At 35.1% G+C, this 18,700-nt stretch overlaps 1 protein-coding gene across 2 annotated transcripts; it reads left to right on the top strand.

The window, feature by feature from the left end:
• Positions 1–1,170: 1,170 nt before the first annotated feature.
• On the top strand, positions 1,171–15,356 carry NUDT12 (nudix hydrolase 12). 2 transcript variants are annotated; one of them, XM_023212248.2, is made up of 7 exons: positions 1,171–1,304; positions 3,726–3,937; positions 4,510–5,099; positions 7,859–8,026; positions 9,404–9,517; positions 11,804–12,003; positions 13,250–15,356. In XM_023212248.2, the coding sequence occupies exons 2-7, from the start codon at positions 3,732–3,734 to the stop codon at positions 13,358–13,360; spliced, it is 1,389 nt and encodes a 462-aa protein (XP_023068016.1). In that variant the 5' UTR covers positions 1,171–1,304; positions 3,726–3,731; the 3' UTR covers positions 13,361–15,356. The 2 variants fall into 2 exon arrangements, with proteins under 2 accessions (XP_023068016.1, XP_023068017.1); XM_023212249.2 differs by having other exon boundaries at positions 1,192–1,304; positions 3,730–3,937.
• Positions 15,357–18,700: the final 3,344 nt, after the last annotated feature.

Genomic DNA, 18,700 nt, shown 5'->3' with positions numbered 1-18,700 from the left:
AGGGCAAGAGATATCCCAGATCAGTGCAATGTATAGGCCAATTTGTCTGGCTCAGAAAGGTTTTATATAGGAAATTCTGGGGAAAAATATTGCTGAAAATATGTTGGGTCCATATTAAGGAGACTATCCAAAGCTAGAGTTTTAATTCTTTCTTGTACACATTCAGGAGCCTTAAGTTTCTAAATGGAAATGTAATAAAATGAAAACATTATTTTATTTCATTAACATCTATGGATATTAGACCATATTGTCCTTTGAATGTGAAATTTTATCAGAAAAGATCTGTAACTGTTCAATTTCCCTGGGAGAAAATTACATCCAGAGAGATACTCAGTAATCCATCAGCAATGAGCACCACAAGTATAAAGACTGTCATATCTAAATACCATTTCTCACTAGAAGGAACCAAGGCTCTTTGGAGAAATGGCTGACTCCAAGTCTGGAGGAAAATATTTACAAGATTGGCCTAAAACATTTTGTCATACCAGAAAGGAAGTAAGCTATCAAACACTGCAGGGGTCTGGTCCAAAAAACTCAAAAGCCCACTCATAGCTTCTGTAGGTTTTGGAGCATAAAAGCACAGGAACTGAAATAATAAATAATGACAATAATTTTGTTGTAGGTGCCCGCTCTGCACTTCACAACATCCTAAGAGCTTTGGATGTATTATTCTATTTAAACCTCACAATCCAAGAAGGTGTTGTGGGCGTTTGATACATACTTTTCAAAGGACTATGAATGAGTTACGCGTCAGTATATGATACCAGTTTTCACACGGGGTGATTGATTAAGGTGTTACAGAGGCCAAATATCTCGTTTGAGAGTGACTTGGTATAGTCAATATTCCCAGATTATTTAACAGAAAAGAATGCTTAGAGCACTCAATTGCACCGGACTGTATTGGAGAGAGGGCTGGCAGCTGGGTGCCAGACGCTGGGAAATTTATAATTGCTTCCTCAGGCCTATGGTTTTCCGATCGCCTGCACCACGTTCTATCTATACATCATAGTCCCAAGAGAATTTTCAGACCTTCATTCAGCGCCAATCCTTTAGACCTCAATCTCTCCCGCTCGGGCTCCCAAACACCTCCCCCTGCAATCTCCGCCCCCTTCTCCCGTTGCGCACAACCTGTGGGCTTCAAACTACAACTCCCACAAAGCCACGGGAAGACCCCGGATCGCCACAGGAAGTCGAGAAGGCTGCATCCGGCACCAGGAAAAGCGAGTGGGATATCCCAATCCCTTGACTGCGGTATCCCAATCCTTCGACTGCATCCTGGTCGCCTCTACTGTGGTCACCTTTGGGTTAGTAGAAGCAGCGGCGAGTTAGTTGTCTCAGTGTCCCCTCTGGGGGCGGTGACCAGTTCCCTGAACTCTTTGGTTCCCGCGCTGCCCTGAGTGGCCCTGCTGGGTAGTGTGGCGCAGCCTGGTAGTGGGTTGGTGGGCGCAGGCGCGGGAACCACAGACGCTGTTTGCAGGGGCCCCCGGGACAGGGCGGAGGAGGCGCAGGTGGTCCTGAGGTTAGAGTTTCCTGCCCTAGCTGAGATGGGGAAAAGGAAGCGCTACTTAGGGAGTGATTTCACCTCGAAAGAAGGAACCTAACAGTAGTGGCAAGAAAGTAAAATATCTCAAGGCGTGTTACCATTTTCAGAGACCATGCACAGGTGGCGCTTAATTGGTCTTGAGTGCCCAGGGAGTGGATGAAATTCGTTAATTGATGGTCAGTGACTTCAGTGACAGAGCGATATTTGAAGTCCATTCCTGTCCTACTCGGTCTATGAGAGCATGCGCAAGTCATGGGCCCCGGGTTACACGTCAGTGAAAGTGGATGTTGGTTTGTTAAAACTTTATGTCCCTTTAAATCTAATATTCTTTTAAATGATTTCTCGGAATAGTCCTTGAACTTCTTGGAAAACAAGGGCAGCACTTCATTCTGCCTTCAAATCCTTACCTTCTATAACCTGCCAATGAGAATTGAAAAAGTAAATCAAACAGTAGAATTGGGTGTTGGACTTTGTGTGCTTCTCTGGAATGAATAATGGCACTGTCTCTAGATGGCTTTTCTGCTGAGAAAGCAAGAGGGAAAAGTGTACACTTTCCACTTCCTATCTCCACAGAATGGCATATGCATAAGCATTGCCCTGGAGGTAGTGAATGACGCTGTACTTTTGAAGGACAATTTTGCAGTCACCTAGCGCAGCCTGTGAGAATGTGAGGGAGTGACCGTGACCGCGGAACATGAGACAGTGAAATATTATTCAAACTAAACCTAGCTGAAAAAACTATAATATGGATTTTTGGAAAATAAACTTAAGAGAAAGACAATTTGAAGGGAGATCAGTACAGGAGCTGTACAGCAGTGCTTCAAAATAAAGTCCTGAAAAGTTAAAGCTTTTGTTCTGCATAATATTTTTAAAGTATTTAGAAATTTCAATATGAAAGGAATAGCGAAGTAAATTCTAGAGTAAGTCAATTATTCTCTCATGTAGATATTACTCCTGGTAATTTAATTTCTAAATAGATTTCCACTATTAGGTTTTATCCAAGTGTTTCCATGACAGTGAGCTGTTTTAACCTATTTATAAGTAGCAGAAAGACTCAAATAGGAATGGTGAACAGCTCCAAAATAAGAAAATTAATCTTTACTCCTTGTTTTCCCTAAATTTTGTTCATACTTTTCCTGCTATGCAATTCATCAGCCATATTGCTCTTTCAGAACCCAGGAGACAGTAGCTATCAAAAACTATGGGCTATAACATTTCTGTCTTTTCAGCTTAAAAATCTTATTGCTTAGAATAATAGACATGTAGTTAGAATCCCAAATCTTTTCTTAATAGCATTTCATAGAAAGAAAAATTATACCTTAAAAAAATACTTTGAGAAATTCACAGTTGAATCATTAACCATTTTCACCATCCTTCCCCCCCAAAAAGAAAAAAAAGAAAAAAAAAGCTCAGTTTGTGCTCTACCATCTGCAGTCCATGATTAGGCAATGTTTAGGACATATGAGGCCGTTATTTCGGGGGTTTTTCCACCACTGAAAAGAGTGACAAAGCAGATAATGAGTTTTAAAAGCTGCTCTGATTCAAGGACAACAGAGTTACCAACAGAACTGTCCAATAATAGAACCAAAAATATATGGTCATCTGATTTGTGACAATATTTGTCTCAGTACAGTACAATAAAGATGGAAATGTCAAGAATAATGCTGAGTCATATGGATTATGCATTGGGTAAAAAAGTATCTTGACCCCTACCTCACGCCATGAACAAAAATAGATCCTAGATGGATTACAGAATTAATTGTGCAAGGTCAAACAATAAACTTCATGTGAAACTTAGAAAATCTCTGCCTTTACTTCCATCTATTTTACTGTTCTCCTTGTCATGTCCCCACCTCATCATGAAGTCCCCTCTGGTCTACCCTAAATACCTCATCCTTATGTAATATGTTACCTGGTTCCCCCTCCCAAGGATATGGTCCCCTCATCTGTACTATCAAAACTCTTTATACATTATTTTGTGTAACTGCCATGGGCACATTAATTTCATTGTATTTGTAATTCTAAACTGATAACATTTTGAAATTGAAATGTATGCTGTTTAATGATTGCCTTTTGAAGAGTATATTGCCTTGTAAACCATTGCTATTATTCTAACAATGTCATTCATTGACAAAATAGCAGTTGCAAATAAGCTTTTTCCCCCTATTTTCCTTCTTTTAAGGAAGAAATGTCTTCTGCAAAAAGAAGTCCAAAGCAAGAAATAGTTACCCAGTTTCACTGTTCAGCTGCTGAAGGAGATATTGCCAAGTTAACAGGAATACTCAGTCATTCTCCATCTCTCCTCAATGAAACTTCTGAAAATGGCTGGACTGCTTTAATGTATGCAGCAAGGAATGGGCACCCAGAGATTGTCCAATTTCTGCTTGAGAAAGGGTAAACATTTTAGGCTGTACCACCTGAAAGGGTTTGTGGTTTAATTTGTTTGTTACATATTTACTTTTAAATTTTACTTGTTTCCATATTTATATTGTTGAACTACTAAATAACTCATTGGCTAATTTATGTAAACATGTAGCACAATTTTTCTAACTTAAAACTTTGTAACCTTTTTCATTGAGAAATTATTACTTTATAGCAAAGCAAATTTATGAGGAGTCTAATAATAAATTTTTCTCCCAAATAGAAAATGCAAATCTCACTATGACTACCAAGGACTTCTTGTAGAATTTTGGTATCTCTTTATAGTACATAAAATTTAATGCTGTTTTATTTTGTGAGTAATTATCCAGAAAGTGTAAGTATCCACTGTCTCTTTTTGTCATTTATGATTATTGTTCTTCTAACCTTCCCAATAGTAAACTATGTAACACAAGAAAAAAAATCTATATAATCATTAAAAAGAAGGACTTTAATGTGCATCTGGAAATATTTTATTGAAACAAATACAGGAGAAAGTGTTTACTTCCTATTTTACTTTTTCTCCCCATTTTTTCTTCCATCTGTAGGTGTGACAGATCAATTGTCAATAAATCAAGGCAGACTGCACTGGATATTGCTGTGTTTTGGGGTTATAAGCATATAGCTAATTTACTAGCTACTGCTAAAGGTGGGAAGAAGCCTTGGTTCCTAACGAATGAAGTGGAAGAATGTGAAAATTATTTTAGCAAAACACTACTGGACCGGAAAAGTGAAAAGAGAAATAATTCTGACTGGCTACTAGCTAAAGAAAGCCATCCAGCCACAGTTTTTATTCTTTTCTCAGATTTAAATCCCTTGGTTACTCTAGGTGGCAATAAAGAAAGTTTCCAACAACCAGAAGTTAGGCTTTGTCAGCTGAACTACAAAGATATAAAGGATTATTTGGCCCAGCCTGAGAAGATCACCTTGATTTTTCTTGGAGTGGAACTTGAAATGAAAGACAAGCTACTTAATTATGCTGGTGAAGTCTCGAGAGAGGAGGAAGATGGATTGGTTGCCTGGTTTGCTCTAGGTATAGATCCTATTGCTGCCGAAGAATTCAAGCAAAGACATGAAAATTGTTACTTCCTTCATCCTCCTATGCCAGCCCTTCTGCAATTGAAAGAAAAAGAAGCTGGTAAGAAATGAATACTGCCTTTCGTTGGTAAAATCTGGTTTTTAGAATTGAGTTGGAATTATATGTATTTGCACTTTCCAGGGGCACTCTTTTTCCAATAAGCAGTGAAATTAGACTGTCTTCATCAGAAACCTCCCAAAGTTCTCACCCTAGGAGACTACTCTCCTGGGCAGTTAGTAGTTATAATCAGCCCAGACTGATTTCCTGAGAATTAACATTGGTGCATGATGATCTCATTTGATTCTTCAGTGAATTATTCTTGAGTTCCTGCTACACACAGAACATGATGGCAAAGACCTTGACTGTTTTGATTTGTTTTGTATTCTGTTGCTGGGGCTTTTTATGGCATGGTAAGAAATTAGGGTTTGATTCTAAAGTCCATTTAAATGTAACCTAACCTGTATTTAAAGTATTTAAAAAAAAAAATTGCACTGCACACTGGCTGCATCATAGAGCATAAATTACACACATGTAAGTAACTGTGAAAGTTGGGAGTCTTGTTAAGAGGTAATTGAGTATTACAGTTGCCCAAGTAAGAGATTGCAATGGCTTGAGTTAGAATGGAGGCAGTGGAGATAGAGACAAAGGGAGAGGGAGAATTTGAGATATTCTCGAGGTAGAATGGATAGGGCTTGATCTGTAGGTTGAGACCCTTATAAGTGAGAGATGGTGGTAATATGGCATGAATTAAGGTACTGATAGTAGAAATGGAGGAAAGAGGGTATATGCAAGATAAATTTTGGAGATATAATCAATGGTCTTTGCTATTGAATTGGATATGGGATATATAACAATGAAGGAAAAGATTAAGAATGACGGCTAGGCTAGAGACTTTAATAATTTGGTATATAGTAATACCATTTCTCAATAATATGATGGGTAGAGCAAGGAAAGCAGGACAGACTTGGAGTAAATAAATCAAGAGTTTACTTTTGGGCATACTAAGTTTTAGAAATGGACATTAGAATCAGATGTCTGAACTGGAAATACCCATATGGCAGTCATCAACACAAAGATACTTAAATCCCAAAAAACTACTGAGATTACATGGAGAGTTGAGAGGAAGCAAGAAAAACTCAGAGTAAGACCTGAATCCCCCTAAATTTAAAGGTAAGCTGCAAGCAGGAGAGCCATCAAAGGAGTTGGAAACAGTGTGGCCATGAGGTAGGAAGAGACCAAGAGGCCTCAGGGAAACCAAGACAGCAGAGTATTTCTAGGATGGAGTGGTCAAATGTATTGAATGCTGTTGTGAACTTGAGTAAGATGAAGACAAAGTTTTGTGGGTTTTTTTTTTTTTTTTTAAGAATCTTTGTCTTTGGTAATATAAAGCTATTGATGAACTTGACAAGAGAAATGTCAGTGGAGTGAAAGGAACAGAAGTCAGATTATGGTAGATTGATGAGTTAATAGGAAGTTAGGACCTTGTCAGTGACCACATTCCCTTAGGTGATAGAGGTCCTGCCAGAGACTGCTTAAATATCTCCGTCTCAAAGTCTGATGTGGTATGTTTTATTCTCCACACCTGTGCAGAAATCATCAAGCTTTTTAAAGAAAATTTACTTTCTTTAGACATGTATATATCACTTTAAGATAAAAAAGATATGATAAATGAGCTAGTTGCTTGCTTTTTTCCCTTGTAGGAAAACTGAGGCCTTTTAACTCACTTGCTCTATAACTTTACACAGACTTAACTTTTCTGTGACTCAGTTTACTCCTATAGAAAATAATAATAGTACCTATCTTCTTTAGGGTTGCTCTAAACATTGGATAATCTATATAATATTCCTTGCATGATGCTTGGAACATTGTAAGTACTCAATAAATGTTAGCTAGAAATTTCTTTTTGTGATGATTCTGAAATAATGTAAATACCCTAGCATGTTATATATTATAAGGTTATGTAGCAGGCAAAAATGTAGCGTTGTCTGTTCATTACAACTGTTTTATGTTTATTTTTCCCAGTTTAAACGATGTTAGAATTTTAATTATTATTTTGTTGATTTCAAAAATCTGTAGACCAAATAATGTATTTTAGGGAGGTGACTTTGTCAAGCATTTAAAATATAGCATTTCTAGTGTTATTGCCTCAACTGTAATATTTCTGGCCAGGTCGTATTAATTCTTTTTTGAACTACCAGAGTGAAACCTATAGCTAAAGTGTGTATATTTTAGGATTTATCCTATTAGGCATTTTTTGGTAAACAAAGTTAACCATGAACATAGTAAATGCAGTATGTTTTATACTGTGTACATGCAGTCTCCAGTTGAAAGCTGGTTGTGTTCCACACAGCATCGACCATCAATGGCGTAGTCACCAAGAGAGTGGTGATAGCCTCCTACAGTTTCCTAGTAATATTTCCTTTAGAGTACAGATCTCAAGAACTGCTTTTGTGGTATATTTTTATTAAAATCACTATTGTAAAATTACTGTTTGTAAACTTACTCTACACTAGAATCATGAATACCCCAACTTTTAAAATCACCTACAGTAAAAGCCTGATCTAATGTATGATGTAAGATAGATGTTAGTACTTCTCTCTTATATGAGAGTTATATTTTATTCAAAATAAACTTGAATCTAATTTTTGTCATCCAGAAAATTAAACTTTTTACTTTAAAAGAAAAATACACATTATAAAAATAGAAATACTAAAATACCTGATCACATAGCTATTCTTATTGTAACTTGAGAACATTTTACTTATATATTGATTTTAATTTGTCACAGAATTAAAATTTTTGTGTTTTTTTTTTTGAAGGGGTCGTAGCTCAAGCAAGATCTGTTCTTGCCTGGCACAGTCGATATAAGTTTTGCCCAACCTGTGGAAATGGAACTAAAATTGAAGAAGGTGGATATAAGAGAGTATGTTTAAAAGAAGACTGTCCTAGTCTGAATGGTGTTCATAATACATCATACCCAAGAGTTGGTAAGCCCTTTATTTTATATCTCAGCCACCTGGATCTTGGGGAATAAGATATTCTGGAAAGAGAAAATTTGTGAGGAACTAAAAAGTTTTCCTTTTTATGGAAAACATGTCGAACCATTAAGAATGTAAGTGTTGGCCGGGCGCGGTGGCTCAAGCCTGTAATCCCAGCACTTTGGGAGGCCAAGATGGGCGGATCATGAGGTCAGGAGTTCAAGACCATCCTGGCTAATACGGTGAAACCCCGTCTCTGCTAAAAAATACAAAAAACTAGCCAGGCGACGAGGCGGGCGCCTGTAGTCCCAGCTACTCGGGAGGCTGAGACAGGAGAATGGCGTGAACCCGGGAGGCGGAGCTTGCAGTGAGCTGAGATCCGGCCACTGCACTCCAGCCTGGGCAGCAGAGTAAGACTCCGTCTCAAAAAAAAAAAAAAGAATGTAAGTGTTAAAGTGTAACGTACTTTCATGATTTTTAAGTAAAAAACATGGTACATTCAATAGCCATTTCTTAACTTTGGGTTACTCACTATGAACCTGATATGTTATGATACATGATTTCAAAAGTCAACCAATGTAGCTCGACTTAATGGAGAAAAAGCCCCAACAATTTATTGCCTGTCTGAGGCATTACCAAAGCAGTACAGCCTGGCCCTAGCTTTTCATTACTGTTAATGTCTGCCTGTATTCTCTCTTCTAATTGCTGCTTTGAGTCTGCCGTAGGTTTGGTAATCTGATAACCCAGACCTTTAAAACTGTGTGAAAAAAGGATAGGTAGGCTCAGCAACACCTGAGGAGGCCTCTAGGGAGAAAAATAACATGGCTTAGTGACATCTGTTTTTGTTGCTCAAGAGCCTTTTACATTTAATTCCTAGTTCTTAGTCATGACATAGTGAGAAGAATTTGCTAAATTAGTAACTTCTAGAGAGATGAACTGTTACTTGAATTTTATTTAACGACTTAAATCTAATCATAGAACCATATTAGCTTTTAAAAACATTTTCTTAAGGGTTAGGATGGGAGAGGGAAATTATTTACAGTGGTAAAATTTGAATTTTCCTTATTTCCACGTATTACCTACTCAAAGTTTTTCTCATTAAAATAACAATACACCTAACATCCATAAGTACAGAATAAATGTCGCTATTAAGATTGGGGGAAGAAGGTCTTCTGCTAGCTTACTGACGCTATTCTGTACAATTTCGCTGAGATATTCTGTTATCAGCTATATCGGGGCAGAAAGAAGCAATCTCTTACAACCAGACAGAGTTCTATCCCTATAGGAGATATACCTTTATATTATCCTATCAGACAGTGTTTGCACATGAATCTAAATTCGTTTTTCCTGCCATTCATATATATGATTTTTTTTTTTTTTTAACAGATCCAGTAGTAATCATGCAAGTTATTCATCCAGATGGGACCAGATGTCTTTTAGGCAGGCAGAAAAGATTTCCCCCAGGCATGTTTACTTGCCTTGCTGGATTTATTGAGCCTGGTAAGCCTTTTCTTAATAATTTCTATTTAACTTATAATTTCAAAATACAAAGTTTAGATAACATTTCATAATCTCTGATAAATTATGTTATAAAACTGGGTTATATTAAAGTATTTTAAACATGATACAATTTTAATAATAGTTTAAACATGTAATTTTCATGTTTTATATGAGAATTACATAAATTGCTTTTCCTAGTAATTGGATCTGCTTTGTTAAAAATTCAGTATTTGCTCTTTGATATGTGGCTCTTGACCCAGGTATCTAGGTTCCACCTTATTTCCTTCTGTACTAGACTCAACTGTCACCTTTTCGAAGAGGCCTTACTTGATTGCCCCAGATACATTAGTTAGCCCCCATACCCTGCATTCACAATCCCTATCACCCTGCCTGATTTTTCCCTAGGGCACTCATCATCACCTAATATACTATGTATGTACTTATTAATTTATTATCTGCTGTCTCAAGAATATAAGTTTCATTAGCACAGGGACTTTATTTTATCCACTGCTATGTATGAAACCCTCATAGCACATGCCTATAGCACATGTAGTAGGTCAGTAAATGTTTGTGGAGTGAATATATCTAAGTAATAAATGTTTTATCTCAATTTCAGTTTCCAATATTTGCATTACTAGATAATAGTAAACATACAGTATCAGGCTATATTCTGGAGAAGGATCATATCATATATATAAAACAGTATCAGGCTGTGTTATATATATATATCTTTTGTATGATCTTCATACAACCTTATAAAATACGCTATTACAGTGATTTTGCAGATGGGGCACTAAGACATAGGGACGAAATAATTTGCTCAAGATCAAACAGCGAATAAGTGATAGGGAAGGGATTTAAACCTGGGCATGTTGGCTTCTGAGTTCTTGCTCCAAATCACTATACTGTCTTTAGTAGTTCTAGGTCATTGTCATTGTCTTAACTGCTGGGTAGTAATCCATTCATGAATATTCCATTATTTATCCCTTCTGCTGATTGGACATTTAGTTTAAAGTTCTTACTACAAACAACACTGCAATTAATATTTTTATACTTGTGCACACTTGTAAGAATTATCTAGATTGTATACATAGAGTAGCACCACCAGCTTATGTGAAATGAGCATCCTACCCTTTTCTCTATATTGCCAAGTTGTCTCTGAAGTGTTTCTGCCAATCTATACTTCCTCCAGCAGAACATGAAATGTTCCATTATTCCACATCTTCACCAAGTTAGGATTTTCAGACTTTTAAATTTGTCATTCTGAGGGGTGAATGAAATCGTATCTCATTTTCATTTTCTTGCCGATGGAACATCTTTTTTCAAATGTGTATTAGGCATTCAGTTTTCATTTCTCTGAATTTTAGATGTTTGTCTTTTGCCTAATTTTGTGTACATTGTTTATCCTTTTTTATTCATTTTAATTCTTAAATATGTAGCATATGCAAATCTTTTGTTATAGTTTTGCAAATATGCTAGTCTATAATTATATTTTTACTATATGTGTTCTTTTGATTATTGTAAGTTGTTAATTTTCGTGTAGGAAATTTATCAATCTATTTGAAATAGAAAGCTATATTTAAAATATATTTTGCTAAATACAGCAATATTTAGCAAAATGTTTCTAAACTTCCAGATTTTACTTAGAAATGATTTTACTTAGAAATGATTTCGCCTATTCTAATTCTTAAATCCAACAAATTAGAAATATAAAGTACATTTATAGGCATCACTTTATTTTATCATGGCAGAGTCAGCAGTCATCTAGAGGAAAACAATTGCTTAGAAAAAGTATTAAGTTTCATCTTATGTAGTTTTTAATCTTTTAATGACCTGAAAAGAGTTACCTGCAATAATTGTTTGACAACATAATAAAAAGAGTTTGAAAATTTTAGTTTGAAAGAGCTATTTGTAAAAGTCATGTAATTTATATCTATTTAGTGGACAATATATAAATGAGATCAGATATAAAGTGTTTGCATAGTGTTTAACCAATATTAGGTGTTGGATATTTTTAGATGGTATCGTTATTTTTAAAATGTAACTGACAAATTTGGACCTTTAAAAAATGAACAGTTTATTGTTGGCATTTTCATATTCTATATTTGGTCATGTACTTTAAAAATTTATGTTTTCTTCAATTACAGTCTAGTTTTAGGCTTCTGCTTTCTGATTATTTGAATTGGGTTTCTGTCCAAAGTGATTTCCAGATGTTTGAACGATTCAGGACACAAAGTGTCCGGGGCATGTTCATCAGCAACTTGTTCTTTTGCTCCATTTCATTAGGAGAGACAATAGAAGATGCTGTTAGAAGAGAAGTAGAAGAGGAAAGTGGAGTCAAAGTGGGCCATGTTCAGTATGTCTCTTGTCAACCATGGCCAATGCCTTCCTCCTTAATGATTGGTTGCTTAGCTGTGGCAGTGTCTACAGAAATTAAAGTTGACAAGAATGAAATAGAGGATGCCCGCTGGTTCACTAGAGAACAGGTAAAGTTCAATTTAATTTCCTTCTTCTATTGATCGTTCCCTGACTGTATTGGTTTGGGCATAGAACAAGGATGCATATTTTCAGCAAGTTGAATGATAGCTTTTGCCCTCTCATTATGCATGGATTACATGGTAATTAGTAATTCCATACAGGAGGAGTATGTTTCACTAATGTGATCTATATTAACTTATTCTGTGAGATTTTTCTAGTAGAGATGATTCTGTACCATTTTGAATTTTAGATTCCATTCCTACACATTAATAGTACCTATCAGTGGGCTTCAACATTAATTCATAGATGAGAAACAGGAATTTTCTCAAACCTTTTATATTTTAGTTTATAACATTAAAACAAGTAGCTCTCAAAAAACATCAGTAAGTGCTTAAAATTTTCAGAAAGTTTTTATTCATCTTAAAATGTACTTAAGGCCAAGAATGACATAACTGTATAATAAACATACACTTAAAATGACTTTTTAAAATGCCATTCCTAAATAATATATTGAAAGATAGGTTACTCATCTGACCTGAAATTCTTTCTGACTTTGCCTGCATAAAATTAATTTTATTCTATACTTAATCCAAAAAGATGGAAGTTAGATTATTGCTTATGAATTTTATAAAAAAGAATCTGTTTCAAAAGTGCTTCACTTAGAAATTAAGTGTGGAGCACACATTTTGCTTTTTCATGATGTCATTTTCATAAGGGAATGTGTCTTTCTGGAACATTTTAAAAATTGAATCACTAACTCAGTGAAGGAGTTAAAAATGCTGTACTAAATTTTGCATGTTGAGGCTGTGCGTGGTGACTTATACCTATAATCTCAGCACTTTGGGAGGCCAAGGCAGGAAGCTTGATTGAACCCAGGAGTTTGAGACTAGCCTGGGCAACATAGGGAGACCCTGTCTCTACAGATAATTTTTAAAAAGTTAGCCGGGTGTGGTGGTGTGCATCTATGTACCAGCTACTTGGGAGGCTGAGGCAGGAGGATCGCCTGAGCCCAGGAGGTCAAAGCTGCAGTGAGCCATGATTGTATCACTGCAACTCCAGTCTGGGTGGCAGAATGCAAGACCTTCTTTCAAAAAAAAAAAAAAAAAACTTTGCCTATAAATATGGATGTTGTCACTTTCTACCGTTATTCCTTGTAAAACTCACCACATTTTAATTGAATTATGTAAGCATGGGAATAGTATTTAAATATGACAGCTTTGAAATCCTAATGCATTCTATTATGGTGTGTTTTAGGTCCTCGATGTTCTGACCAAAGGGAAGCAGCAGGCATTCTTTGTGCCACCAAGCCGAGCTATTGCACATCAATTAATCAAACACTGGATTAGAATAAATCCCAATCTCTAAGAACTAAGCTTTGAGTATTATTTAATAATTTCTAATAACACTTATTCCTTAAGTGATATTAGAGATTATTCAGTACTCTTGAGAGTGTCACAACACAGAATATGATGTTGGGTTTTGGAAATATTTTCAAAATGTTCTTCTGTCTTAATCACAAATTCATATTTTTACAAATTACACTATTGCCTCAGATTATGTTAAATCTGGGTCAGCCTTCTCTGAACTTTTTCTTTCTTCGTTGTTCTTCACAGTTTTATCTCAGAAAACCATTTTTCTAATAAGAGACATCGTGTTGGAAAGAAGTATGTTCTAGAAATGTGCATAAATTTCAGTGCCTCTTGTAAGCATTAAATTGATGATGAAGAAAGTTCTTGATTTGTTTGAGAAATGAAACAAAAAATTTTAATGAATTTTTAGCTTGTATTAGCTCGTATTGATTTTTTAGTCCTTTTGTTATCTTTAAGTTGTCAGTATCTGGTTTTTGCTCATCTCCCCATTGTAGTTCCACTTGCTCTTTCCTGGGGGTTCCATTGTTCTAACTGTGGAGGTGTTATAGTGTAGCCACTTGTCTAATTTGACCAGTGTTAAGAATTTTCGAATTTAATAATTAACTCTATAATAGAGATTTCAATACCACACCCTCATGGAAGGAGAAAAGCATACTATTATATCTAGGACCTCTCTTTTAAACCTAAAATTAATTAACACATCTACTTATATGTCACTTATACCTAAAGCTGTTATTAAGACAAATAAAGATTCTCTGCTTTTGCACTGAAATTAAACTTGAAAGGAATTCTCCTGAAAGGTTGGATATTAAATAAGTCCCAGGCAGATTTACATATTTAATTGAAAACATTGGCTTTATTTCATTTTGTGATGAGGGATGTATCTGCGCTAGCAAAAAATCGTATAATCATTACCAATAATATTCATTACGCTCAAATATAGCTTGGCTTTGACCTTATTTCAACATATTCTAAGAAGCCTTGATAAGTATATTTTAGAGCTGAATCAGTAAGATTCTAGAGAAAGCAAAACATAGTAGTTCACAATTTTGCAACATAGAAAGTCACATTTTATCAGGCTATTTTGAAATTGATTTAATAGCTATTATAGTTTATGAATATCAAAATTTGTATAATTTGGATCTTTACTAATGAATGCTAGAGCTGGAAGAGACCTTAAGGATAATATATGAAATTAACTTTCCTTATTTTATAGATAAGAAAAAAGAAATTGTGAAAGGTGAATTTACCTAATTAGTGAAAGTTACATAACTAATTAATTACAGCAGTCTGTACTATATAATGCAGAGGACGATTCTCCCTGTAATAGGAACTAGAAGCTATTACTAAAAATATATATTATAGATAGAATTAAAAGAAGGAATGATAAGAATAAATTTAACTTACAAATATTGTTAATTAAAATTTTAGATACTTAACATTTATTTAACTTAAATAATAGATAACTTTGTCAGATAAAACGTAATTTTACTAATGAGCAGTGATTTTCTTAGGAATTGATGAAGGCTTATTGGTATCAGGAAGTTAAACCAAATTAAAACTGACACAGGACATTTAGATACATAATAAAATTCAAGCTACATAAGTACATGGAAAATAATGTACCTTGATTATTATGAAATAGAGCGTCTTGAAATTCAGTTTTACTCCAAATGTACTTTTAATACTTACAGATTCTAAGATTACACTGTAAAATTCCAGGTTGTCATAATGTTAAGATAGGAAAGTAGAATATAAAATATCAACAAGTGTGGTTATACGTTTTGTTTTAGATATTTAATCCTTATTGGGGGAAAAATCAACATCTAAGTAAATTATTGTTTTAATAACAACTTTAAATTGCCAACCTCTGAGAGGTGAAAAGCTATGTAAATAGAAGGAATGGCCAATTCAAAAGAATAGTAGACGTGGTAGTGCCATGAATGTATTCTACTGGAAATGAATGTTATAATACATTAAATTTTTAAAATTGATTTTGTTTTGTCTGTGTGTGTTTAACATGTTTTGACAAGTCTCTTGAAAAATGAGAAAAGCCTGATTTCAGTTCTTAACCTGTTTTGAATTGATGATGTGTACAAAAAATGCAGAAGCCTTTTTAAAAGTGTCTGTGTTTGGGAGACTTAAAACTTTCATTTGAATCTTAAAATATAGTTTGGGGTCAAATACAAACAGACTTACATATACATACATATATGAAGTCAATAGTTTTTGCTCTTCAGGTTTAAAGCAATATATCTGGTATTATTTTTTGTTACTTGTCTAATATTGCTAATTGTTGGATTTTGACATTTTCACATGTTGATGGAGCATGAAGAGTTAGAAGGCCACATCTTTCATTTAGTTGGAAAAATGAGAAATTCTTTTAAAGACCTGGTTAGGGATTTGGCTGAAGACAGAAAATAATAGAATAACGAAGGGAGAGACCATGAGATGGAAGGAGGAAGAATAAGTTTGTTAATAAATGAAATCAACTAAATTAAATCCCACATAACAATAGATGGCTGGTCCTGGAACTGTGTTGCTAACGTGGATACAATAAAATATTAAGTGAAGATGTTCTATAAAACAAATCCATTAATTATTTAGAGTAAAATGTTCAAAATGCAAATTTTATTAGGGCTGAGACCCAGTTGTTAGGTTCTGGGGGAGGGAGAGGGAGGGAGGGAGGGAGGGAGAGAAAGATGGGTGGTAGGTATTGAGTGAAATGTGTGTATTTGTTGAGGTTAAAACGGGCTGTTTTCTCTATCAGAAAAAACAAAATGTGTAGGACAAAATCACTGTGCAAAAGTAGGAGTTTCTGTCTTCAAATATTTAAGATCTAGGTCCTGAGGCAAAGCAAGAGTAGCTGTCAGGAGGTTGGAAAAGGCAGGGAAGTTTGATACTCTGTGCAGGGAGGGTGCTTGGTAAGTGGGGGCAGATGCTTGAGAGCTTTAACCCCATAGGAGCAGATGAGAGACAGGCTGTATTTTGGGGCAAGGGTAATAATGTTGCCAAGTACCTGCACCTTTAAAATGAGTCACTGACTGGAGGAATCACTTGTGAACATAAACTAAATACTAAAAACCTACCATCCTTCCAGGACAATCAGAATAGAATTCAAAAGAATTTCTGAAAGAGGGAGTGAAGTTTATTATATATGATAGGTTTTCAAGTAATTCCATTTTTTTTTTGCCCAAAACTAGAAATGGTCAAAAGAAAGGTCATTTAAATAATAAGGATGGCATAGGGAAAACAGGTAATCAGCAGCCTGAATTCTTGTTTGAGAAAAAAAAAAAAAAAAATGAATTTTCAACTATGGGATGAATGTTTGGACATGTTAATTGGGCCAAGAGGCAAATTACTCATTCTATTTTTACTGAAGGATATCTATATACAGTTGTATTCATTGGTGGAAGTGACACTTTTAACTTTATTTCTTCAAGACTTTTTTTCTTGCTAAGGAGTCAAAGCCATAGCACTAGACAATAGATATTCCTCCTTTTTGCAACTCCTGGTATAGTGATAACTCTCCAGAATAGTGGGTCTGCTGTAAAATTTTAAACAGATTTTAAGTTGGGGCGGGGGGAAACTTTCTCCTAATGGAAACATTTTTCTTTCTAACTAGAAGCCTGATAAGAGACAGACAAACTCAGCAAAAAGAACGAAAAAATTCCCTGACTTTCCATTCCTGGGCTCATGGGAACGATACCAGACAAATTCTTTGCCTCACCTGTGGAGGATTAAGAACATTCTAACCACTTGTGAGGAGGTTTTATTTTTAGTAATGTGGAAGTTCCACCCAGCAGTAGAAATTGAAAATGGTACTCTTGTTTATTTTAAAACAGAGTAAGTGGACAAGTGATCTAGTCTGAAGTTTATTTTTGTTTACTTTTTATCCTGCCCATTTCACTCTAGGCTGAAATTGTCTGTTGGAGCAGTGTGATGTTCTGAACATTTATAAGAGTACTTTATAAGTACATTTATAAGAGTACTTTATAAATATTTATTACTACTGTCAGATAGCAGTGAGCTGAAGTCATCTCTATCAGTGGGGGTAAAAATGATTTAAACTGCCATTTATCCAACAGCTTTACTGCTAAGAGTTATTTTGCTTTTTTGTTAGGTTTACCTGTGTTTATGGAACAAATTTGAATAGTACTAAGCAGTTTGGAGAATTTGGAACTCCAAAGAAAAGATGCTGAAAGATGTGTGCAAATTCAAACCTCAGGTGCTTGGGTGGTCCTGCCATCATCCCCCCTCTATATCATACTGAGGGCTTCCATGAGAGTGTATCCACAGGTGGGAAGCCACTGGGAACTCTGTGTGTTCTGGGGTAACAGGAGAAAATATGCATGTATCTGTGTGGACCTCAAAAGTTTTCATGGCTGTAGAAATGTCTAATTATTATTATTTCCAAAAAATGCCATATTTTTCTACAAATTACTAGGCTTGCCATACCAATCTTTTTTTTTTTTTTTTTTAGTTCCCAGCCACTTCCTACATTCTCATGCAAAATAAACACATTTTTCATTCTATTATAATGGTAAATTTATCATATAAAGAGCTTTGTTTTATACAGTGAAAATAGTATGTACATTCTCCTTGTTCAGTATATCTAACATCAGTACTAATAAATTGTATTTTTGCAAATTTAGATTTCTGGACATTATAAAAGTTATTTTTTTACCTGTTGTTTACAATATATTTCTAAGAATTACAGATCTCTATTTACAACAAGCTTTTAAGGAAGCAAAACTGTTTAGTGTATTCTCATAACACTAGTAATTTTTACACATGACTATATATAGAAGGTTGACAATTATTTTATCCTTAACCCCATAAAATGAATATTAGTATTATTATCCCCATTTTACAGTTGGCTAAAATGGGGTAACTTCTCAAAGTCATGTTGTTAATGAATAGGAGAGCCAAAGCTTAAGCCCAAATACTTTACTCCAGATCCTTTCCTTTCTTACCAGAGCTATCCTAAAGATGTTTCCTAATAACTCTGCATTGACAAAAGCACTTCCAGGCTCAAGTGTTTCCTTCTTTAGTCTCCTAAATTGTACATATTTTTCAGGTTGAATCTTCTACTCTACACATTTCTGCAGGACATTCTTTGGATCCCACATTTCTCTCTCCAACTGTCCAACACACCTGCTTGGATGTCCCAGAACCTCCCAAATACTGCATGTCTAAAATTAAATTATCTTTTTTCCCCAAGCATCTTCCTGCTTCTGTATTCCTGTGTTATTATAATATTGCCTAACATGGAAGTTTGGGCACTGTTTTAATTTGTCTGCTTTATCCCTTACCCCACTCTGCTTCTCAACCA

This window comes from Piliocolobus tephrosceles, chromosome 4, assembly GCF_002776525.5.
Source record: "Piliocolobus tephrosceles isolate RC106 chromosome 4, ASM277652v3, whole genome shotgun sequence".
NCBI lineage: Eukaryota > Metazoa > Chordata > Mammalia > Primates > Cercopithecidae > Piliocolobus > Piliocolobus tephrosceles.
The sequence above is the reverse complement of the archived record's forward strand: the minus strand, read 5'-3'. Positions and strand labels throughout refer to the sequence as shown.

Coding starts and splice junctions, on each gene's coding strand:
- NUDT12 (XM_023212248.2), top strand. CDS start 3,732: ATGTCTTCTGCAAAAAGAAGTCCAAAGCAAGAAATAGTTACCCAGTTT. Junction 5,100..7,858: donor ATTGAAAGAAAAAGAAGCTG/GTAAGAAATGAA, acceptor TTTTTTTTGAAG/GGGTCGTAGCTCAAGCAAGA. Junction 9,518..11,803: donor TGCTGGATTTATTGAGCCTG/GTAAGCCTTTTC, acceptor CCATTTCATTAG/GAGAGACAATAGAAGATGCT.